Raw genomic sequence first — 26,296 nt, 5'->3', positions numbered from 1 at the left:
AGATTTTTTACCTTCACTCATGAGATGCAGTGTATAAAAGCAGGTACCTTTCTTCCCTCCCTTAGAAGTCTGCAACCCTAACAGCCGGACCCAAACTTATTCACTAGATTAAGAGTTTTGGTGATAGGATGGATACTTACACAATCCCACGCCTGAAACTAAAACAAGTTTCTGCATAGAATCATGCAATTTAGTAATGAGTAACAAAACAATAAAATAATACATATACTTGAGCGCATGGTCCAATATATTAAATGCCTTTGTTCATTGTCATGCACCATTCATTAATTTTATAATATTGTTGATAACTTATCAACACAAAATCTATAGGTACTATTATAGAAAGAATTAATAAATAACTTTCAAATTATTCATTACCTGATGAGTATTATTGTTGATATTGACTTTGTCACTCCTCATATCATAACCATTATCATACAATTACAGGCACAAATATAATCATCCTCCGAGCCTGTTCCTAACTATGCTTTATACTATTTACAGGCACAAATATAATATTGTTAAAAACCTGTCTGTTTCTTACAGGCATAGTTAATTTGTGTTGTAATTTTGAATTTGAAATTGCACAGGCAATGTAGCTTACTTCTTTTTCCGGGGAAGTGATCATATTTGACCGTGTTATCCTGCTACTCTGCGGTGAATGTGATGAAAGTGAACGTCCCTTTATACTTAGATTTAATTTGTTCTGTTTATGTGATAAAACCTAATAAGACCCTATGACCTTCAATTGAGTTCTTACCACAAGCGTTCCATAATAAATTTACTTGTAATAGGTGAAATAGCTTGTAGGTTATTCAATATCCTTGTAAAACCTTATTAATGAATGAAATTACCATCATTAGCAAGGATGATAATTTGATACAAAAGTAACTCATATGTGAGATGTAACATTGACTTTATGTAGTTCATTTACAATTTCATTACTCTGCTCACTTTGTTTTAAATAAACTTATAGATAATCCACGAGCAACTGATTATTCAAGTTATAAATGCTTGGATAGATAATGTTATCAGTTGCCTAGCACATACAAATGCTTACTTATCTATCTTCAGATTTTAACAATAGTATTCTAGTGTTTAATCAAAACATTGTCAATATTGAAATCTGATATATAAAAAGACTTTAATTAATTAACAAAAGGTTACTCCTATATTTTACTTCTTAATTAAATTTGTACCACAACATATATTATAAATTGGTCAACAGTATTAAATTAAACAAGTTGGTACTTACATAACAATAAAAGCATTTTTTTTTATAACATTCTTTTTTCACTCAACTCACAGTCATCCCAACTTATGAACGATCTGACGACGTCTGATTATGACTTATTTGATGTTACAACTTTTTGTCTGGGTAGAAAACTCAAAAGTTAGGTAGGTATATTCAAATAAAATCTGGATCGGATATCAAACTAAATTGTTTTCTTTGTTATTGTTTTCTTCACGATTCCACTTGAATGAAAATTGAATGAAGTATTTTAGTGCAGGGTTGCCACCATAGATGAAAAATTATATTACTTTTTTTTATTATTTCTGGTTGTGATACAAGTTTAGTATTCACCTTTAGCGATATACTATATTGAATATATTTCCTAAATATAAACATGATATTTTCTCGGCATTTTTCTCATCTCATTCAGAAACGCAAGCAGCTAAGTAAATGTTTTAAAGGTGATTATTGACATTTTTTTTGCTTAAGAGCAATTTAAAAGAAAGGACTCGAAAACAACAATAAATAATCATTGTATTATAAAGTACCTAACGTACAGTCTCGTAATACACACAATGATAATTGTTTGTTTAATACTGAATTCATCTCAACTCTTTGCTTTTCTATAATACGTCGTATGTCGAGTTTGTGTTAGAAACTACTAATTTTGGAAACTTATTTTGGATACTAAGTACTGGTGGCAACCCTAACCTTGGCCTTCTCCCCTCTCTCGTTAGCCCGTCGCGCCGTGAGTAATCTCAGAATAAAACTATTTCATAATAATTTCATTTTAATTTTAATTTCTGTATTTCTTTATTTATATTACATTATATGTTTATTTATGCTACGCTTTTTAATTAAAAATGTGCGATTTGTCATATTTTTGTTATTAATAGCTAGACTAGCTTACCTAGAACCAACATACTGTAGAAACTTAGGCAACACTATTTACTTCCGATAAACCTGTACAAATGTAAGAATACTAATACCGAAGGCATATTTAACTTTAGCGGCAGTGTGGTAGCTAAATATCAAAGTTAAAAGAAGGAAAGGAGAGAGCAGAAGAGCTACCTACCTAGGACTTAATCTGACAAACTAATTATTAGGTTCGTACCTAATTTGTAAAAAATAATACCTAAAATGGGCAATAAAATTTGCAAATTATTAAGCTTGTTAACCACACAGTAAGGAAAGTATTGAAAAATAGGTGACTACCCACATACTTATGCGTGTTTAGTTATTTTATGTAGATCAGCTGTTGACAGATTTTTCAGTAGTCTGACGTCATAGGTGACGTTAGAACCGTGATGTCACAGTTCTGAAATCTGCGTTATCTAAATGCCATGTGCGAAGCAAATGATTTCATAACGCTATGACTGCCGCCGCTCGTTCAAGGACGTCGCCACTACTTATTATTAAATCTCTGGACTAAAAAACATGTAACGTAAACATGCGAATACGGTTGACTGCGTTGTTTCATTGCGTTAAGTATTGTAATGACATATTTACCAAACGTTGAGCAGGAAAATTGTAAGAAAAATTACATATAAATGAATAGAAATACAGTAGTTCGGCTGTCGCTGCCGTTAGAACCTACCGGATAGATGTAGAGCTATTTCAAAACATACCGTATCCAGGTAGGTATATCCTATAATAAATATTTGGGAGCACCATGTACGGTTCCATACAGAATACAGACACATTTGTGCCGAGCCCATGTAGTCTCCATACAATAATTTGAGCGCACAATCATTTGGCGAGTTTATTGTCATTCAGTTTAATGATTTGCGAGGAGTGGCCGTTGCTCAGCGGATCGTGTAGTGTATTTAGTCAAAATGTTTCAGCCTCGGGTAATGCTAACATTTATGGAGGTGCCAAAGAAAAGGAATGTGGCCACTGCCTCCAGCCCTGAGGAGCGGTTCAAGTTGATACCGTCGAGTGGTACTCCACCGGAAAAGGTAAGCCAACTCACGTACATAGATTTTATTCATAAACACCTTGAACTGTAGGTACTTCCATATAGTTCACCACAAGATTTGAATAACCAAGAATAACGACCTTCTAATTAAGTATCTAGGTACCTATCTACTTTACTTAGGGCTGATTTTTCAATCACCAGTTAACTTCTATCTGAGGAATAAATATGGCGGTTTGACATATTTTCCATACAAAAGCTGTCAAAACGTCAAACATATTCCTCAGATAAAAGTTATCTGGCGATTGAAAAATCAGCCCTTAGTTACTTATATTATAAGTAGTCGGGTGGTAACACCAAGCTCGTCGTTTTTGTCTTGAGTTAATTAGAGTCAAGTTGGCAACACATTCCATTCCACAAAAACAAAACGCTTGATATGTAGGACCTATTATGGGCTCATTAAAAATGGCACTGTTAATTATTTACTTTGAGATTTACGTGGAAAATAGACTGCCACTGTTTTCTTTTTGCATAGATTATACCTGCACTAAATAGAAAGTAGGGACACCTCAAATCGTAAATTATGACACTCACAAAACAATGTTTACACTACAACAATATGAAAACAAACCATTGACTTTTGAAAAAAGAACAACTTATTTAATCAAAGACTGGATCTTAAGAAATCTGTCACTCGTGCATTAGTTACGCCCAACTAAAATGTAACAGGCTTTGTTAAAATTGTTGTGGAAGTGACAAAAGTGTACGCTGGACAATGCACGCACCCAACGTCTTGTTTACGAAACATACTTTATGGGAAACAATAGTGTAGTGAATCCTGTGGCCCACCGTGACGGACACTCACAAAGGAGGTGCCCCATAAATCACTATCATAATGAATATTGTCCATGGTCAGTTATCAGTTTTTATACAAGACAATTTGAAATTGGAATATGGTTTTGGTGACATTCTTAGAATTTGTGTTGTTTTGTTAAATTTTATTATTTAGAGAACCGTTAAGTTACTTCGATGGTTTATTTCTATGTATTTATTAAAAAAATATATTCTTCATAATGTGCAAGTAAATTCGTAGGTAAGTGTGAAAATACCTAATTATCTTCGTAGTTTTTTGGTTGAAGATATGAAACTAAGTCAGATAAATTCTTAATTAGGTACGTTCTCTTATTTTGCGATATACATTCAACATAAAAGAATATGCTTTTGAAGCGGCCTTATGTTAAAGCAAAATGAGATGATTAGCAAAAACGAAAAAACCCGCTGTTTAGTTTTGTTTTCCAAATAAATAAACATGACTGTGTGTGTGTGAGATAGTCATGTGTTTGACAATGTTTGAGTTCGGTAAAAAAATGCAAAAATAAAAAGAAATTAAATAAAAAGCTACGATCGATGCTTACAAACAGCTCTAATAATGTTGCATCACTTGATCAAATACCTAAATAACAACAACTGACAATCGTGCCTATGGAGCTTCAGTGAGGCTTTTCATAATTTTCATTTTGAATAGTTAGAATAGGTAGAATAGTAAACTATGAATAATTGAACATAAAGTTCATAATAGTCAAATCAAGGAACGTGACTGACCATGATATTCATTTGTTTTCGCGGGATTATTTTCATGTCGCCTTGATACAATGTCGCAGCCTTGAATCAGCTGGAATCCGGCAATCGATAGCATGAAGGTGCGCCGACAGGCCAGCCGGGACAAACACACTTGGCTAATTATGAATCAGTCATAATTTCTACGAGCTTTGTAAAAGTTGCGTTATATTAGTTTCTTTCCACTATAAATGGTTGTTATCTACTGAATCGTGGGAAAAAAATCGTATCGTAGCAACTACTTTCAAAGACAAACAAAGCTATCTATAAGTGTGTTCCCTAACTCGGAATTAAGATTAGCATTTAAAATGATGTTTGACTCTTTTCAAAGGTTAGGCCAATTCATTCTTTTCTCCTAGTGGAGAAAATAGGATCAAAACGCGGAAAAAATAGAATCGATACTATGAAATTACTTAAGTATTTACCTGCGAGTTTAACATAGAGTTTAGCTAACGCACGAGGAACGTCGAAGCGGATGAAAAACGAACCGTTTCGCACCAAACTCCTGACTATTTGTAGCTTTAGCTTTCCCGAATGAAGAAATCGTGACGCTCATTGCCTCACCGACACTGTTATGAACTATACGTTATACATTATAATCGCATTGTGGTTTTAGAGTGCCTTTCATGCTTTATCGAATTGATATAACTATTGATAACGTATCATGGGTAGGACGTTAGTCGCGGATGGGTCTAGCTCGGATAAAGGTGCCATCGAATGAATCCAGTACATTAGTGCAATGAGTGTCTAATACACAGGAGCTACATCTTCTGTAGTGCCTAGTTTTGTGTAATTATTTTAAGGTTAAATTATTTATAATGAAGGACTCCGACGGAAATGGGTGGCAACTGAAACCAGGTGACAAGGAGAATGGCAACAAGTTGCCAGACCCTTTAAATGGAGAGTTCCCGAAAGGCAAAGACTCGGACACGTAAGTTTACATTGACATTTTCTTTGTACGTGTGTAACCCATAGTAAACATGCGAACTCATAGTAAATCTGCAGATACGGTGCTTGTAAACTTGAATGACACTGAACACAAATTGTTTCAATTGATCAGCAACTCTTATTAATTAAAGCCCGGCGCGCAATACAATTTTATCATAATAAACAACACATCTGTGCTGTACCACAAATGAAACGCACTAATTCTGATTAGATGTGATCTCATCACTCATCGATACTAGAAATGTCTTCTACATTTCAGCTATTGGTACCTTAACCGTGAGTTAAAAATAAACTAACTATATTCAGGAGAAGGTCGCGTTACGTTACACGTTTCCTACTGACCTATCAACATTCTTTCATAATGTTACATGACGGATGAGACTGCTGTTTTTCATGATAATTCATTATTCGGAATTTATCAAAACTCTTATCGCCATGAATTATAATACTTATTGATCGTAAAATTCGGTATAAGGAAGCAAATTGTAGCTTTTGGTATTTGCTGAATCGAAGCTATAAAATTCTATTAGTTACCTTACCTATGAGTTACCTAGTAGGTAGTACGCAGGTATGTCAATAGAATGACCATAAAATCTAAAATGATCAACATGTCAGTTCTAGAACTGTAACCTTGATCTTAATCTTGAGAATTTCCAGATACAGTCTGCGTGGGCACATTTATAAACAATGTAAATAAAATTGTTTTTGTTTAACGTGTATACCACAAAAAGCTTAGAAATGGGATCATCGTTGCTGGTCGATATAACAGGATTTTGATGATTTGTTCTCCTCGGCTTGATTAATAATTTATTGTGATCCCTGACCATCATTTCGTCGTTTCAAATGAGTTTCCAAGCGTTGAGCGGTAAAATAATAAACTTAATTCAACAATTTCGCCTATGCTATAAAACGGAATACCTACGGACTTACTCGCAATAGATAAAGTTCAGTTTATCCTATCTAAGCATTTATTATTTATTAGTAAAGTGAATTACTATTTTGCAGAAGTTCAGAAGCGGATAGCAAGGCAGATGAAGTCCCAAGCATACCATTTATTACACTGGTAAGCTCTAAATTGTATTTTAATTCTTAAATAAATTTTCTTGATTTGGTGCCAAGCCAAAGTGCAATACAAAGCACAAATAAGTAACATACTAACATAGAACTAACTAGTTTACACAGAGGCACATTAGAAACATGCAAAAAAACCGTTTCATTTCCACTATGCGTGCGTCGCCGTCGTAGTACTAATATCGATCTGTTTCGTCACTTGATGCTTTTAGCTTATTAACTTTAAGGCTGCCACTTCACCACTGATAGTAGCACCTAACGTCAATAATAGAAATGGAATGTTCATGTAAACATTACCGCTTATCACCTAAACACGGACGTGTTCAGATTGACACGCCATTTGAATACCAAAAAGTTTCTAATAGGAACAAATGTGTTATTGGACCCCATTTCCAGAATTACTTCTAATAATATAGGCAACCTAATTACATAAAAATCTTAAAATTAAACATGTATTTTCTAGCCATATCTTCTATTTTCAGTTCAGATTCGCGACGAAAAAGGACAAAATATTCATAGTTTGTGCGTTAATATGCTCAGTAGTGGCAGCATGTTCTACGCCAATCAACACATTACTGCTAGCGTTCTTACTAGATGCTATGGTAGCATATGGAAGTTCTATCAGAGATGGGAACCCGGACCCTGACACCTTCTTAGAAGCGTTGATGTTCTTTGCTATTTACAACACCGTCACTGGAGTGGTGCTCATCGTCCTCTCGTATGCCGCCACAGTGCTGATGAACATAGCGGCTTATCACCAAGTACGTAAGGAATCAATTTTAAATTACGAATTTGGACTTCAATTGTTTCAATTCAATATTATGTCACAAGCATCTCTTATAATATTAGAACATCATCCAAATTGTCTACATAAAGTACTTTATGTAAGATAATTTGGATGATGAACCTAACCTAACCTAACCTACTTATATTGTTATCTTTAATGAGCATCTAAGTACCTACTACAACTAAATGGGTTTCATCTCCAGGTACATGTAATACGACAAGAATACTTAAAAGCAGCACTAAACCAAGATTTTGCGTATTACGATATACATAAGAACGCTGACATAGCTTCCAAAATTAACAGGTAAGTCTAAATTTTAATTCGCTAAGGTGTAGGACACATAAGAACTTTTCAAGTTTTCCTTATACGAAAGTAATTGATCTCATCGTTGTCGTTTACTGCCTTCTTGAAATTTTCATAATGACGTCCACGTCCATTATAAAATTCACGAATATCTCGTCATCACAACCTTTTCATCGTACCATTGCTGGGCACAGGCCTCCTCTCACACGGAGAAAAATTGAGCGTTAATCACCACGCTTGCTCAGTGCAGGTTGGTGATTTCACACTTCATGGTCCAGGTTTCCTCGAGATGTTTTTCTTCACTTTTTTATCACCCATTGCTGTCCAAGATATACTAAGAAAGTCAATCTCAGTTGCATTGGCCTTGCCTGGTCTGGATTCGATTTAATCAGCTATTGCTGGCCAAGATACTTAATACTAAGGAAATACATACAAAGTGAGAAAAGTTGCATTAGCCTTGCCTGGCCTTGGACCAAAATCCCGCACACTCATACCTACGTAGACTAACGCGATTTACTTACGAAAGAGTATCTTAGGCTTACCAAAATGATTGCTTACAGTGATGTGGTGAAACTAGAAGATGGTATAGGCGAGAAGCTGGCTACCTTCGTGTTCTACCAGGCAGCTTTCTTCAGTAGCGTGATCATGGCTCTTGTCAAGGGATGGAAGCTGGCTCTGCTGTGTCTCATATCATTCCCTGTCACTTTGACGCTTGTCGGTGTCGCTGGACTGGTGAGTCTCTCAGCACTTATAAAAATAAATTAACCTAAAACAGTGGGTCAAATAAGTGTCACCGTCCGCGTCCCGCAACTTGGTTATCTAAATACTTATACAATGTATAGATAGGTAATCTAATAATCAAGATTCAAGCTTAGCTGTTTTGAATGAAATTTTGGATCTTAAATAATGGTAGCGTACCTATGTACAGACGCCAGCAGGTCAACCTACCCAAAGGACAATGAGCGATTCCGGTCCAAATGTCCACCACGAACGAGACCTATATGGCTAGATAGCCCGTTAAATATAGAACATTTTTTGTTATGAAAAAAAAAAATGATGCCAGAAAAAAGTTATAGCAAAATCAATTAAAACATTTTATAGATTTATTCAATTTCATTTCTTCAATTACTTTTCGTGATGTTCGATTTTCGTACTTTCTGTGACTTCTGACAAAATAGAATGGTTCATTATTAGAGAGAAGACACCACCAGTTACATCGAACTTTCTTTCTTAGATCCAGGCACCGCTGAGTATATTCAAGCACTTCTGGCGCCTCAATTGGTTAGTGATTCGTACATCCATCGGGCAAAAACTGGGTTGTTTATATGCAAATGGGTCTTACTCATCTTAGTTTTAGATAAAGTGCGGAAATGGAAGTGGAAAAAAATAAAAAATAATAATGATAACATACAAAAAGTACCGAAAATTAAGAATACATTTTTGGCTATAACTTTTTTTTGGCTTTAATTAAGTGGACTATTTAATTACATAGGTCTCGTTCGTGGTGGACATTTGGACCAAACTTCATACATTCTTGCCCAATCTCCTTTGTTAAATACTTCAAGAAGTTTTCCCAGAAGGTTCAAAATCTATTAAAGAAATTTGACAGAAGCTGGCGTCTGTACATACGCTACCATTATTTAAGATCCTAAATTTCATTCATAACAGCTGTCATCTGTATATAGGTACCTACAGTAGGAACTTCTCATTTTTTTTAAATTACTTAGGCACTTGACTGTTAATCATAATGTAGGTACAATCCAGCACCTGTAAATAGAGTTATTGTTTTATTTATAAGCATTAGGTAATCAATGTAGGTACCTACTACCTATATTCTTAATCTGTATCAAAGGAGTATGGTGAAATGTTGTCGCAAAAGATAACACATATTAACGTAATTATTTTTTTAGCAACAAGTTAAATTGTTGCGTCATATTTCGTGTTAGGTTCGTGTAAAACCTGTGATATGGAGCAGTAATAAAAATACCAATTTTGTTTATGTGTATACTGATAGTATATGTTACTATACAATCTTTATCTTAATAAGGGATTAGATAACCATAATTACTTTACATTTGTAACCATCATCGATCCGGCTTTTCCAACTCGCCCATTTACCATCGTCTTACATTACGCTTGTGAGGAATTGCGCGTCGACACCGCAGGCCCTTACAGTCTAGTTTTAGTCCCTATCTGGAAGTTAATAGAACTCTTTTTGAACAATATGCACCATGGGTAACAGTAGTAGTAATAAATTGAAAAAAATAAATATCAGGCACCACTTATAATATTAATGTCCCTTCCACGTTACCCATATTTTTGCTTATTACACTGCTGTCGTTTAGTCCATTACATTCTGCTCCATTACATCAAATGCAAGAAATCGTATGAGAAATATTTTAAATTGGTTTCATAGGTAGGAGCCAGATTCGGCAAAAAAGAGGCCATAGCCTCCGGCAAAGCTGGTGCCATAGCCGAGGAAGTAATATCTGCCATACGTACTGTATACGCCTTCAGCGGCCAGTCCAAGGAGATGGTGAGGTACGAGGGACATCTGAGGGAAGCCAGGAAAATCAACATCAAGAAAGGTAACGTTAAGAATTGGGGACTATTGTTATACACACGTTTCTATCTTCTTGTATTTATAGGTGGACGATTACATAGTAGGCTCTAGCTGTCCCCATTATGTTGCATTGTCCCGATAGCAATAACATTTGCGATCTCACAATGTGGTCTGCATGTCGATTCTATAAAATATCACAACTCACTTCGACATCACTCTCACTTCGACTTCGATCTAAAGGTAGAATTCCGTGGACGCGACAATAGTCAACCTATGAAAATGTATGGCACCGTTGTCGAGGCCCGTGACAGTCGCGCGCGGCCGACGAATTTCGTAAGCTGCTCGCGGCATTGTCAAAAATTTAATTCTGGTTTTACTAAAATTCTATAGATGTTATTAAGCGCTAGACCATGTTGAGAAGCGTACGGCCGCGAGCGGCTCACGAAATTCGTCGTCCGCGCGCGACTGTCGCAGCCCTCGGCAGCGGTGCCATACATTTTCATAGGTTGACTTTTGTCGCGCGCGGCTGCGACAATCGCGACCCACGGAATTCTACCTTAAAGTTTCGTGATTGACATTGTCAAACTACACTAGCGCTTCACTATCGAGCGTGTTGACAAGTTGAACTAAATCAAAGTCGAGATTTTGACAGATCTGTCAAAATCTGTCTATCTATAGGGAGGTAGGGGAGATGGGCAGTTGGGAGACATGATCAAATCAGAATAAAGGGGGTCCTTTTATTCTGATTTGATCATAGTTTTTTTTTTATTGGGTAGTTTACGTTACCGACTGGTAACGGTGTTCATCCATAGACTATCTGTCATTTCTGTGAGTTGTCAAGAACAAACACTCGTAAAAGTACTTAAATATTTTGTTGCGGTTTCGGATCGTTATAAAGAAAACTAATGAAAGGTATGTGTATTTTCTATTATTAATTATTGATTGTCAAAATCTCCAGTTACAATTATAGTAAGTCGATGCAATCCACACCTATTATACCTTTAGAAGAGAGTACTACAGCAATAGTTAATGGGCCCCACGTTTTTATTTTAGTCTAATATGACCGGGACCACCTACGTAGGTTGACAGGTAAGTAACTATTTTTTATTTTCTAGTTTTCAGTGCACATAAGATAAAACCGTTTAACTTAAAAGTTTTTTTACCGATTTTTTTTTCATAAACTTAGTCAAAAGTGTCCAATGCTCCCTATGGTAGGGAGGCTTGGACATACCATGTAATGTATAATTTGTAAATTTTTGCTCTTCTTCGTCAGTGAAAATTTGTGAGGTTATAAATCTGCGCGAAAAATCCTTTATAGAATCTTGTTTCAGGTACCGTTGCCAACTTGATCTAGAGACTATTATATTTAAAATAGTGTTTAAATAAAGTTCTAAGTGTTTTAAAGTGATTAAGTGCCTACCTTTAACGATGGCTAGAATGTTTTTGCTTAAATCTTTATTAGAAGAAGCTCATGCTTTAGATAATTTAGAAAAGCGTCAACAATCTGCTAGAATTCGTAGTTTAAATGAAGTAGTGGAAGCTCTGAACAATCCGGCCGTAGTAAAAAAATATATAAGGTTTCCTCAAAATCAGCAAGAAAGGCAAATTGGCGCTGTCAGTATTTTTTTTCGTAGGGTAAGCATAGATTATATTCACAGCACGAATTTAGAGATTTCTGTTTATTTTATACTTAAAAGCTGCCTCAAATTCCTTACAATAACAAATTATAACTAAAACATCATATTTAGCTGAAATTCTGTGTCAAAACTGATAAAATTAAAAACTGATTAATCTCGGTTGACATTTTGTCGAGTGGGGAAGTCACTAGCACAGCATTGGTCGATGTCGAGCTCACTTCACTTCGCAAGTGATTAGGTGATGTTTACAGAATGCAAAATCAAGGTCGTTCTGAATCGAATGCGAAGTGAGAGTGAATAGCGAAGTGAAATGCGAGTTGTTGTTCGAATTTTATAGAATCGACGTGCAGGCAGGCCTTGGCCCTGTTGCGCCCCGCTGGGGTTGCTGACAGTATTCTACTTGTGTAGCCCTTTCATTTGATACCCATATTGAGGGGGCTGTGCCATTTTGTGCCGGCGGCCATATTGGATTTAATTAAAGGTGTATACAAAATTTCAGACCAATCGGTTGACAGGAAGAGGGTGAAATTTGAATTACTAAATTTGATCCAAGAATAAATAATAAAACAAACGGGGTGAGCTAAATAAAACCGTTTAAATATCTCGTAATGTTGAAACTGATTGTAATTTTTAGGAAAGCTCTTTCATTATATCTAGCCGAATATAAGAAATGGCAATAAAAGTTGATAATGATCTGTAAAATCTGATTTTTTATGCAATAAATTGTGAAAAAGTGCCCATCCCTCCCCTACCTCCCCTAAAGTATGAAATGACATTACGAATCGAAGTGAAATGCGAGTTGTTGATCGAGTTTTATAGAATCCCAGTACTGGGCTTGTTAACAAAAGACATTAAACTATAGTAGGTACAGAAAAAAAAATCGTGCTCATCTACATTTAACAGGACCTACATACATAGGTACTTCGTCCATCCTTTACTTGAGAAGACACAGAATAACATTTCGATCATTCATTTCAGGCTTCTTCAACGGCCTGGCCATGGGACTGTTATTCTTCTGCATCTTCTGCGCATACGCCCTTTCCTTCTGGTTCGGCTACAGGCTATTGTCCACTGATGAAGACTATGATATATCTACTATGATAGCGGTAAGGACTAGATTTATTCGAAGCAGAAAATGTTTGAAACACTTTGATTATATATATGTCTAGATGGAGTGTCACCATACAATCCCAACAAAGAAGCAGAGACAAAATTGTTATGCATGTGTGCGTGTAGATGTCATTTTACACTGCGCGTTGACGTAAATAATGATACCAGCTTCTACGATTCTCCCATAAATAATGAAAAAGAAATAGACTAAATAAATAAGTTTGTATACATAGTGTTATTCGGTTTAATATTATAACTTTATAGAAAATTGAACCTTGCTTGGCACTGCTCCTTTTGTCAGTCTTCGGCGCCCTATCTTGTCGACAGTACTCATGTCCTTGCTGCGGGAGTGATCGGAACAGACTACGGTATTTTTTGTTGGTGTCCACATCGCATCTCCGCGGCTTTTTTAATGCAGTCTATCCACTGACTCCTAACAATAGGATTACTCTATTAAAAAATGATGTTACGTTGATGACCATAATTTACTAATTAAATAATAGTAGATAATATTTCGGAGAATCAGAAAATGTCTATCCGAGCAATAAAAATAGAAATTATACCTATTATTTTTTTGCGCAATGCTTAAAAAAAAATCCTTTATACATAGCATAAACACGTGAAGTTGGGAAAATGAAAAACAGCAACTGGCAACACTGATACAATATGGCGTGATTTAGTATACATAATTACAAAAAACAAATATTAATTTTCTGGGTCACTTGACCGATGATAGGTGATGTTATTGGCACTTTTTAGCCTTCCTTTATAATTCCGGCAGACTTTAATTGCACATGTCGTCATTTTACCTCTGTTATTTGTATTTTAGTTAGCGCGCGTAATACGTTTTGACAGTTAAGCGGCACGATCTGTTCTGATTGACAGGAAAGCTAATGTCGATGAACAGTACATTGACATTTTTTTCCACGCTTGCGGGCACTCGACGCTACATCTAGACATATATATAATCAAAGTTGAAACATTAATGTTGTTATGATGCAGTGATTAATCGATTATTTACGTCACGACTTATATGTATCTATTGAGTCAGTTAATTACATTTTAGCACCCATATCTTTAATTGATAATCTTTCAATAAATATTTCATCAGTCTGTAGTTGTTTTGACTGACTCATTGAGCTTATTAATACTAGATTGCTTTGTATCTACTGGTTAGGTATATGACTATAAGAATTTACATGAAAATGTCTATTCAGGTATTCTTCGGTGTGATGACTGGTTCGGCAAACTTCGGCATATCGTCGACTTTGATGGAGGTGTTCGGGTCTGCCCGAGGCGCGGGGGCCCAGATCTTCAACATGATCGACAATATTCCCACTATTAACCCCCTGCTGAATAGGGGAACAACGCCCTCTAATATTCAAGGAAACATCGAGTTGAAGAACGTTATTTTCCATTACCCATCCAGACCTGATGTTCCGGTAAGTTTAACAAACCCAAAATACATCTAATTAGTGATGCCATGACCCGTTGCGAAAACAGGCATGCTGATTTGAAATCGGTAAAATGCGTACTCGGACTCTTGATAAGATAGTAATCCTACTTCCCCTATTCTATTTCTAGAATACGACGGACATCTAGGTTATCGGGGCAAACCACTCGATAACACTGTTTTAACTTTGTCCCTACAGGTACTGAAGGGTATAAACATTAGTGTGAAGCGTGGACAGTCTGTGGCATTGGTCGGCCACTCCGGCTGCGGCAAGTCTACCATCATACAGCTGATCTCCAGGTTCTATGACGTCATTGATGGCAGTGTAAGTATGAAAAACCCTAAATTATATATTTAAAAGACAGGATAAACCAGTTCAACTCTTCAGGTGAAAGTGGTTAATGAAAAGTCCTTAAATTTCATCAGCTACTCCACTTAAAGTACATACCTAATCTTAAGTAAATAGATAATTTTTACATCATTATGCGTAGAATTACCAAGGATAGGAAAAACCAATTCCATTTAATCGAAAATGATTAAATAGAATTGGTAGTTACGTCAGTTTCAGATCTAACTTTTATTAATAGCGCAATAATCGTTCCCCACTCTATCACCCTATCACATATCTGTTACCATGAAAACGATAACATTGTACGTCCAGTTTACACCTATTATCTGCATCATTCATTTCTATTTATCTTAAAAATAAAACTTAGTACCAACCCGCTATAATTACCAGTTCAGACTTTCCACGGTGATTCTCGTGTTGGTTTCCAGTCTGATCAGATGCAGCTGACCTAAGCGCTTCATTTCCTTTGACCGATCTAGCCACTGTAGTTGCTAGTTATCCACAAGGTCCTTCATTTCGAAGAAGAAAAATACCATCTTCTCAATAACAAAATCTTTTTAGGTGGCAATCGACGGGCATGATGTCCGCGACTTATCAGTCCGATGGCTGCGAGACCAAATCGGCCTCGTGGGTCAAGAGCCCGTTCTCTTCAATACCACAGTCCGGGAGAACATTCGCTATGGGCGTGAGAACTGTACCAATGAGGAGATTGAGGCTTGCGCCAGACAGGCTAATGCGCATCAGTTCATTATGAGACTGCCGAAGGTAAGAAGAAGACCAACATTCCAGGAAATTCTAGCCATTTCAAATATGAAGTGTATTTTTTGGACAAAACGACCTGGTTTATGTTACATAATTTTTGAACACAGGGCTATGATACATTAGTCGGAGAACGAGGGGCTTCTTTGTCAGGAGGTCAGAAACAACGCATTGCTATTGCGCGTGCTCTCGTGAGGAATCCCAAGATACTGCTATTGGACGAGGCCACTAGTGCACTTGATACCTCTTCTGAGGCCAGGGTGCAGAAAGCTCTTGATAAGGTAACATTTTTATATACTTTGATAACTGTTTATGTGAATTAGAATTCATTCTTTTTGAGCACTGAATGTCTCATTTTCACAATTTTAGGCTCAAAAAGGTCGCACAACTCTAGTGGTAGCTCACCGACTGTCGACCATCCGAAACGTGGATGTCATATACGTATTCAAGAGTGGTGTAGTAGTCGAACGCGGCAACCATGACGAGTTGATGTCGCAGAAGGGACACTACTATGACATGGTCATGCTGCAGAATCTAGGAGCTGAAGATACTAATGGTACGAACATCTTTAGTGTTCCATAAGTCGAAGTCGTTTTTTTTTTTTTCAATTAGGCTTTTGCAGGTTCATTTGTACCATCACACTAGTTGCATGGATCCAAAAAGTTGGTCTCATGGAGGCTGAAAATGCCATTAGGGTAGATATCAGTCTGGAATTTTGTTGTCTTTTTATGTATGGAAAGGTCTTATATGATTCTCTGATTAGTTAACAAACTAGTTACAAAGTATGACCATGTTTAACCTAAACCCAGTACGATTTGAAGACGATCAAAAATGTTATCGTTTGACTTGCAGATAAATCAAGACTCATGCGCGAAACGTCAGAAACAAGTGTAGAGGATGAAGAAGATGAAGAGGAATTCCTCGATTTTAAAACTGGAGTAAGTAAAGTTTCTATTACTTCATTCTTCATTGTTTACCGTCGTTCTTCTCAATCATTCTATCCACATTAGTCATCCCAGAATGTTCCAAGCTATATTTAGTTATTATGTTGGGCGTCCATTCTAACCAGATACAGTTGAATACCAGCTTATAACACGGAGCGACTGCCTACCTGACTTCAACCCAGCTACCCCGACCCACAAAATACCTTCCCGTTATTTGAATAGGCAATCATTGTAATCATCGTACTAGCGACTCACCCCGGCACCGCACAGGATAACACTGTTCAGGGACAGAAAAAGAGACTTTGTTTTATACTATGTATGTCGTGATGATGGCAAATACTCAGTTCTTGAATGTCACACAGGACACAGAAGAAGACGTGGACAACGTTCCAGACATTTCGTTCTGGAGAGTTCTGCGGCTCAACAAGCCGGAGTGGAAGAGCGTCAGTCTCGCCAGTGTTTGTTCGCTCATGAGTGGTTTCAGCATGCCTCTGTTTGCTGTCATATTCGGAGACTTCCTCGCCGTAAGTTTTAGTTATAATGCATGTTAAATTCAAAAATTGTGTAGGATTTGCACCCTGTTTTTTGCATTAAGATAGTTATTTTCCAAATAGAATTTCAATGGTCTTAGAACATCAACGAAATTGCCGGTTGGCAAAAACAGGTCCTCATCATCATCCTCCGAGCCTTTTCCCAACTATGTTGGGGTCGGCTTCCAGTCTAACCGGATTCAGCTGAGTACCAGTGCTTTACAAGAAGCGACTGCCTATCTGACCTTCTCAGGTCAGATAGGCAGTCGCTTCTTGTCTCGCCTCAACCCAGTTACCTGGGCAACCCGATACCCCTTGGTTAGACTGGTGTCAGACTTACTGGCTTCTGACTACCCGTAACGACTGCCAAGGATGTTCAATGACAGCCGGGACCTACAGTTTAACGTGCCATCCGAAACACAGTCATTGGTGTCTAAGATATACTTAGAAAGTACATACAAACTTAGAAAAGTTGCATTGGTACTTGCCTGACCTGGAATCGAACCCGCGCCCTCATACTCGGGAGGTTGGTTCTCCCTAGGCCACCACGACTTTTTACGGCAAAAATAGGTCTTAGGGATACTAATAATGATCGTAAATCGAAAAAAGACTTAAAGTGATCTTGTTTTCAGATTCTATCTGACCCGGACCCTGCTGTGGTTTTGAATGAAGTGCGTAAAATCGCGCTGATATTTGTCGGTATTGGCGTCTTCTCTGGAATCACTAACTTCATCGTGGTAAGAATACATAACACATCTAACTTGGACATGTTATAATTCCTATATGTATTTGTAAACTTTCTTAAGAGCTATAGCTACTGCTATCACTTTCTAAATAAAGCATTGCACTGGAGAATTCAAAAACAGTACCTACTGCTTAGGATCGAGAAGAGATCGCCAGCTTCATACGAAAAGTTCCGAAAATATCGTCACCAAATAAATATTTCTTAGGTATTCTTCTACGGTATTGCGGGCGAATACTTGACGGAGAGGCTACGGCAGATGATGTTCAAGAAACTGCTAGAACAAGAGGTCGGCTTCTATGATGACAAGGACAACTCGACTGGAGCTCTTTGTGCGCGACTGTCCGGTGAAGCTGCTACTGTGCAAGGAGTAAGTATGTTTAAGGATTCATGAAAGCTTATAATGTGGTAGACTATGCAAAATAAGAAACTGCGATCGAAAATGCAAATGCAATGCAAATGCAAGGTACTTTGTAAATATTGCCAAAAAGAGGCTCAAGCTTTGAGCAATTAAAAGTTTCTTTGCCGTTGCCCTATGCAACGGCAAAGAAACTTTTAGCAAGCATTTCTATTATGGTAGCGATTTCTAAGCCAGAACTATCGTAACAATCGTGAAAATGACCTGGTAGCAGATACCTTAAAACATATGACTCATCTCAACACATAACATCAGTGACAACAGTGACTAAAATATGCTAAAAATACCTCTACTTTCTTCCCAGGCTACCGGCCAAAGGATCGGCACAGTGGTCCAAGCAGTAGGCACGTTCGGGTTCGCTCTAGTACTATCGCTAGTGTACGAGTGGCGCGTGGGACTGGTGGCGCTGACCTTCGTGCCTGTCATCGTCTTCGTGCTTTATAAGCAAGGCAGGATGACGTATAAGGCCTCCTTCGGAACTGCTAAGACTATGGAGAAGAGTTCTAAGGTAAGAACATTATTAAAGTGGTAAAAAGATTGACGGGGAGAGCCAGAAATATATTGGTTAAAATACTTACGGTTTTGTCCATCCAGCAGTACCTACTCTGGACTTCTTCTCAGTTGAAAATTACTTGATTGTAATAATAACATTTTATCCACTCATTAAATCTTGTACCATGGCAACATCTACATTATTATATCAAACATAGGTCATTAAGACTTTGCTGAGTTCTCCCATTAAGCGAATTATATTCTTCTCTGTACATCCAGATTGCTGTGGAAGCCGTAGCCAACGTCCGAACAGTAGCATCCCTGGGTCGCGAGGACACCTTCCGACGGGAATACGAAAAGCAGCTGAACCCCGCACTGCAGGAGGCCATCAAGGCCTCGCACTACCGAGGCCTCGTATTCGGCCTCTCTAGAGGAATATTTAACTTCGTGATCGCAGCGTCGCTGTACTACGGAGGAACGCTCATTGTTAACGAGGGCATCCCCTACGATGTGGTGTTTAAGTAAGTTCTCAGTTCTACAGAATCCTCCTTTCCCACAGAAATTTCCTTTCCCACGGGCTTTAACGAAGTTGCTTACTTTGGTTCCCCCGAAATGGGACTAGGGTCTTAAATGGAATACAAAAATAAAAGAGAACATACTTTGCCTTTTACGCAAAGTATTTTTTTTTGACAAAATTTATTTTTTCTAATTCCATCAATTGTTTTGTGGCAGGTCTGCGCAAGCCCTATTAATGGGATCATCGTCTGCTGCACAAGCGTTTGCGTTCGCGCCGAACTTCCAGAAGGGCATCAAGGCGGCCGGCCGCATCATCATGCTGCTCAACCGACAGTCCAAGATCACGGATCCCGTACGACCTGCTGTCCACAACTTCGTAAGTTTACCTTCGTCACATAGGTATCTATTTAAATTTTCTTCTTCTGGCTTCAAAAAAAGGAGAAGGTTCTGAATTCGTCTGCTTTTTTCTGTGCTACTCGATTTCTCGAAGACACCTCGACCGATTTTTTATTTTTTTACTGTATTCAATATGTAAGAGTATACTCGCAGTTGGGTCCCATTTTCATCAGGGTCATAATTTGCTTAAGGAAACCCTGACAAATCGAGGGCAACTCTTGAAAATTGTATTCACACATCGAATGAAAACTGATGATTTTAACCACAACTTTCCCCCCACAGAAAGGCACAGGTGAAGCCAGTCTCCAAAACATCAAGTTCAGCTACCCGACGCGGCCGATGATACAGGTCCTCAAAGGCCTGCAGCTAGAGATTCAACGCGGCAAGACGCTCGCCCTCGTCGGCGCCAGCGGCTGCGGGAAGAGCACGGTCATACAGCTGCTCGAGAGATACTATGATCCTGATGAGGGCATTGTGGTGAGTACTCACTATTAGGTAGGTAGGTATGTTGTTCTGTGACTCCTGTTGCTGTGGTCGGAGATAGAAAAGTGTAACCCATAGCCATGCTTATTCTACTGCCACAAAACACAAAACACAAAACTTTCTGCCAATCTTGTGCATTTAGACGTAATCGGGTTAGAGGAGATGCCTTTATTGATCACAATAAGGAATGGGTAACCAAAAAGAAATTTTGTATCTTGGTGCCAAGCCTCTACCTATACGACATGTGACAAAAAATTATAAACAATCTTCTTGACCTGCAGTGGGGCAACTTCAGTTCAGCACAATATGAATTACTGCCTTGCGACTATACGACTACACGAGGCAACAAACCTTCATTTGTCCTCCACTAACCCCCATAATGTCCAAACAGGCTCAAGACGGCGTACCTCTCCCGAAGCTGCGCCTCGTAGACAGTCGTCGCGCGATCGGCTTCGTGCAACAAGAACCGATTCTATTCGACCGCACCATCGGCGAGAACATCGCGTACGGCAACAACGAGCAGAAAGTCACGCAGGACGAAATCATACAGGCCGCTAAACAGGCCAATATACACAACTTTATTTCGTCATTGCCGCTGGTAAGTGATCTAGAAACTTCAAACTCATTTTTTCTTATAAAAGCTTTCGAGACGTCAAGCTAGTTGCAGGATTTCAAGTAGTGGATCTCATGGAATAGAACTAGCAAGAAACACGATGTACTTTAAAAAAAACATGTGTTCACAATAGTTTTCTTGCAGTACAAATTATCCCTGAGTAGGTAGGTTATACCTACAGTGCAAATGAAGCTAATGTTTTGGCTACGAAAATAAAAAACACGACGGTCGACGTAACTCAGGACACCACCAATATAGTACCTACCTATACGCGAAATTATTGCGTCATTGCCGAATGCCGCTTTAGAACAGGACAGCACAGTTACGATGTGGACCAGTCAGTAACTTGGAATATTAAAAGACCATAATCTGGCCATTAAATGCTCACTTGAAAAAAATTTTATATGATCCGGGTACGGAAAGTACTTCTCAAGGGACACGGGGGGAACCGCGAGATATATCAATATAATAGTATGTACTAAAACTAAAAGTCAAATATTTATCATCAGGGCTACGACACGAACATCGGAGCTAAAGGAACACAGCTGTCTGGTGGTCAGAAGCAGCGCGTGGCCATCGCTCGTGCTCTCATACGCAGGCCCAAGATGTTGCTGCTCGACGAGGCCACCAGTGCGCTTGATACTGAGAGCGAGAAGGTAAATAGTGTAGTGATCTTATTGGTTTACTTCAACTTTGTTCTAAATGGAAATGTAGTTAACATTCTTATTGGAAAACGAAGCATTCTCAGTAGTTAATCTCTGTTATTATTTGCTTAACCAATTTTGAAAATAATTTTACCAGCTAAAAGATGCGTTATCGGTGACTGTCATAAGCTTGGTTAGTTATTTTTCTCTCTGCCCAAATACATATACACTTATTACATAACGCCTCAGATTCAATGTTAGTGCCGCTGCTAAGCATCATGTTATACTTAGTGCTATAACTAATCATCTCCACGCGTTAGTCTAGTTATTACTCATCTGTCTAAAAAAACTCCTAACTACAATTTCCAGGTGGTACAAGAAGCCCTAGACGCTGCTAAGGCCGGTCGCACATGCGTGATGATCGCGCACAGACTGAGCACAGTCCGTGATGCTGACGTCATCTGCGTCATACACGACGGCTTAGTCGCAGAAACCGGCACCCACACAGAACTCATAGAGCGCAAGGGACTCTACTACAACCTCAATAGAAGAGGCTACGCTTAACTTTAATATAGGCTTAATATACGTGATAATATTGTTAAGAATAAATAATAATAAAAATAATAAAGAAGTGTTGCCGTAGCAAAAATGTTTGATGTCACTTACCACGTTGTTCTAAATAGTTAAGAAACGCGTGAGGCGTCTCAAATGCTGTGTGTGATAATTTATTTTGAATCATTTTATGTATTATTAAAAAAATCTATAAGTGATATTGAAGTATACCACCAGTTTACATAACAATTTAAAGAATAGGTAAATAAAAAAATATATTTAAAATAAGTGTTACCTAAGCAAAAATGTTTAATGTTGTTTACCACGTTATGCTACTTAAGAGACGAGTTAGACGTCTCAATTATTGCTGTGTGTGATAATTTCGAAGCAGTTATACAATATTTAAAAAAAAATATTCTACAAGTGATATCGAATTGTACAACCAGTTTTTATAACAATTTAATGAATTTAAAATTCCTCATGTGATAATAATGTCTTTTTACACCTTACTCAGTGTTTGTACTTAAGTATTAACTGCCAAGAGCCAGGGGAAACTGTAAGCGATTGTAAATAAATAGGATTTTATAGTTGACCTTTAGTTGAAATTAATATAATGAATTGATAGTTCTATGGAAACCGTTAAGTGTTTAAAAAGGAAAGTTTGACATTGGTCGAATTTTCAACGATTGCTGTATAATTAAACTAAATGCCTACCTGCCTAATTATGTTAAATAAATATCTATATTTTTTGTTAAAACATTGCATTTTTTATATCATTAGTTTTTAATGCACCATCTTGTTAAAGATTTGTTTCTAAGTAATTCATTGATTCATTTTACAAGTTGCGTATTCAGTCCCCAGCAAATGAATAGCTATACCGTAATAAATTACTACAGCGCACTTTTACAACTCGCTAATGATTTACAACTTATTGTATTTCCGCACAAAACAAGCTGGAACAACATAGTTTTTGTTTTACTCCATTACAAAAGTTTGACCAACTCAACTGTTGTCAGAGTTTATTGCCGAGGGTCCTACTTACAATGCGTTTCTAATAATCTGATAACTACTGAATTATTTAAAGGCAATGCATTTGCAATATACCTAAATACCTACTTCTTTTTCAAGTTTTGATTTAATCGTTTTAGGGAAGTAGATGGAGTTGGTAGGGATGTCAAGTTCAGCACATTGTGAGATCCCGCATAAAAATACTTTAGTGTTCCTCGTCATCCATCTATCCTATCAAACAGCAATTAATAAAAATTACTTGTTACATAAAACAATTAATGTCCAGCAGAGCGGCGTACCTACACCGGCAATATTAACTGATCGGAATCATCTCCACGAGCGATAATATAATAAATTAATTGTTTTATTATGTCACATCCCAGACGTGATAAAAAACCGACAAATTACCAAATTGAGACATCCCGCTATCTGCCCTATGGACACGTGAAACTCTTTAACGAATAACACCCGTCATAAGATAAAATAGATCCTATCGAGAAACAAAATGGTCGAGCCCTTTTTTTCCACCCCAGCGTGAGCTTTATGCTAATGAAACCCAAAAACAAACATTGTTATAAGCCAAATGTGTAACATACGATAAAAATAAATTAAATAATAAAGGGAATCGTTAAAATGGAAGAAATGTCCGTAATTTATCCACGAGTCACCTTTTAGGCATTCCGCGGATGCCATCGCGGCGGGGTCCCGCGGCCGCCTGCTCTAGACGCGATCTCCAAATAAAAAGGCGCCACAAAAAGACGTATTCAATAAGCCGTTGGCCATTACCGGACGTAATCGATGAAATAAATTAGTTATAATAAAATCTGTGGAGCCGCAGACGGGCTCACTACATTAGCTGAATGTCTGAGCAGCGCTAGAGTGATGCATGGCCTATAAAAAAAACTTAATCAATATTTGTCTAGTTTCTAGGTGCGCTGTATGAAGTAAAAAATACCAAAAGTCATGGTCTCTTTGCAAGTCTAGACATTGCATGACTATATTAGAGTATAGTATCAATGTCTAAAATAAGTGTGTTGAAACAGGACTTGGTGAATCATGCACGATTTGCAAACAGATTCGAGTCAATTCGTATTTGATATCGAACCTATGTACTTAACCCTTAAATGGACAATGTTGTTTTTTGTTGCCAATTTGGTATAGGCGCTTTTCTTTTTACAGGGGCCCGTTTCTCCTAAGTTAATAATGTCAAAATCGAATAGAAATCGAAGCCCATATCGGGCATTCTGCTACTAATAAAAGACCAATCGTATTCGATTAACATTTGATTGGTGTGCGATTGGTCTGCTATTTTGGTGATTTTAGTATATACGGTAGTTTGCTGTACAACCATTAAATCATTAATTAGCGGACAAAATGATTCATTATTGAATGACAGAAAGGGATGAAAACGTTTATTTCAAAGAAAAAATAGCGGAATGCCACATACGCATCAATCGTAATCGAGTCGGGATTGGATCTCAGTCGAATCGAGTCGAACGTGAATCGTATGCCGCTTAAGTAAAATTAGGAGAATCGGGCCCCAGGCTTACTGGTAAGTAGACCGCATCCTTTCATGAGGTGATAGTATAGGTCAGTACGGACTAATTTGACCATGGGATACACTGGGCAAAAGTTAACCCGTTTCAAGACAATCGAATTTTAAGATCTTTTCTTAACTTAAGTCGTCTAGGTACACGAATAAATTTTTATTGTCAGTTAAGTCTCGTTTTTGCGGATTTTTATGTGTTTTGTGGCTTTTTGGATAACTAGATAAATGTAGGTAGATGTTTTTTAAGTATTCTGCAGTAGCAGAATGCCCGATATGGTTAAAACTGCTATTGCGATCATATTGCGTTTCAATTTCTATTCGATTTTGACATTATTAACTTAGGAGGATCGGGCCCCTGGAAGTTGGTGACAGCAGTGCATCGGAGAGTAGTCCTACGCCTGACCTCTCTCCGGTCGTGTCGGATTGCCTCGGATTGTCATAGACCCATTGGGCTAGGTATATAAGAATTAAGGAATAGTGAGTGCACCTGTGTCTGCGCAAATACTTGTGCACTATATATGTCTACAGTACGTGTATAAAAGGAGTAGGTACATAAGAGTACATAAGCGAGTACATAAGAGGTGTACATTAGATGAGTATATCGGGTGTGTCGTTCACAATCACATTAAATCATATCGCATATACTTTATGATATTCTATGGCGAATTGTAAAAAAAATAACCTAATCCATTCAGTGGTTTAACCACAGGAGTCATTTTTCGTTTTTATAATTTACAACATCCTGTGTAAAGCAGAGATAAAGTTAGGAGTATCGTATGTTTTGATCAGTTGACAGCTGTCAGTTTTCAATTGAGAATTTCAGTTGTTTGTAATGACTGACTTGTATATGGTGTTCTAATTTTTGCACATTTTTATTCTATTAACTTTGTTTCAAAAAATCATTTTTTTATTTTTACGTATTTTTCTTTTATCTTTGTGTTAATCGACATATATTAACCAGTATATTAACGCATTTCATTTAATGTGATTATGAACGACACACCCGATATAAGAGAGTTCATAGGAGTTTTTCCTAAATGATTAGTTCTATATTCTCCTATGAACTCTTATATACTCATCTTATATACTTTTTCGCCTTTTGCCTTTTCAAAAAAATATCCTTAATTTTGATGTTAAAAGAACTGCCCGATAGTTTTAACAAATGAACTGGGATTCTTTTATAAATGCGTAGGTATACAAAGAAAGGCCCACAAATGAACCGTGCACTTTGTGTTACCGATACTTGGATGCGGTTAATTTATGCCTGTTAGTGTTGAAACGAGTTGTAAATAAGAGGAGTATATGAAAGGAGTACATAAAAAAGTTTATAAGAGGAGTACATAAGAGGAGTACCTACATAAGACCATACATAAGAGAGTACATAAGAGGACTACATATAGGAGTATCTCTAGTCTCTTATGTTCTTTGATATGTACTCTCTAATATACTCCTGTTATGAACTCTCTTATGTACTTTGTTTCTCTTATGTACTCGTTTATGTATGTCTTATGTTCTCCTCTTAGGTACTTTCTTATGAACTCTCTCATCTTTTGTAGTCTCTTTTGAACTCCGTTATCAACTGATGAGAGTACTCATCTTGTGTACTCTCTTATGTACTCCTATTATGTACTCTCTTATGTACTCGTCTTATGAACTCTCTCTT

At 37.4% G+C, this 26,296-nt stretch overlaps 1 protein-coding gene across 1 annotated transcript; it reads left to right on the top strand.

Annotated features, from left to right (window-relative positions):
- Positions 1-3,019: 3,019 nt before the first annotated feature.
- On the top strand, positions 3,020-22,833 carry LOC135116593 (ATP-dependent translocase ABCB1-like). The gene is made up of 24 exons (XM_064034699.1): positions 3,020-3,192; positions 5,591-5,697; positions 6,720-6,777; positions 7,268-7,546; positions 7,775-7,875; positions 8,436-8,607; positions 10,292-10,463; positions 13,054-13,181; positions 14,403-14,627; positions 14,838-14,963; positions 15,549-15,752; positions 15,857-16,027; positions 16,116-16,302; positions 16,599-16,684; positions 17,053-17,214; positions 17,853-17,957; positions 18,171-18,332; positions 18,685-18,888; positions 19,152-19,393; positions 19,605-19,764; positions 20,067-20,261; positions 20,659-20,865; positions 21,390-21,536; positions 21,894-22,833. The coding sequence occupies exons 1-24, from the start codon at positions 3,070-3,072 to the stop codon at positions 22,086-22,088; spliced, it is 3,918 nt and encodes a 1,305-aa protein (XP_063890769.1). The 5' UTR covers positions 3,020-3,069; the 3' UTR covers positions 22,089-22,833.
- The last annotated feature ends 3,463 nt before the right edge of the window (positions 22,834-26,296 follow it).

This window comes from Helicoverpa armigera, chromosome 5 (assembly GCF_030705265.1).
Source record: "Helicoverpa armigera isolate CAAS_96S chromosome 5, ASM3070526v1, whole genome shotgun sequence".
NCBI classification, from domain to species: Eukaryota; Metazoa; Arthropoda; class Insecta; order Lepidoptera; family Noctuidae; genus Helicoverpa; species Helicoverpa armigera.
Note: the sequence above shows the minus strand (reverse complement) of the source record. Positions and strands in the feature narration are given on the sequence as shown.

Coding starts and splice junctions, on each gene's coding strand:
- LOC135116593 (XM_064034699.1), top strand. CDS start 3,070: ATGTTTCAGCCTCGGGTAATGCTAACATTTATGGAGGTGCCAAAGAAA. Junction 19,394..19,604: donor CCCTACGATGTGGTGTTTAA/GTAAGTTCTCAG, acceptor GTTTTGTGGCAG/GTCTGCGCAAGCCCTATTAA. Junction 21,537..21,893: donor TTGATACTGAGAGCGAGAAG/GTAAATAGTGTA, acceptor TACAATTTCCAG/GTGGTACAAGAAGCCCTAGA.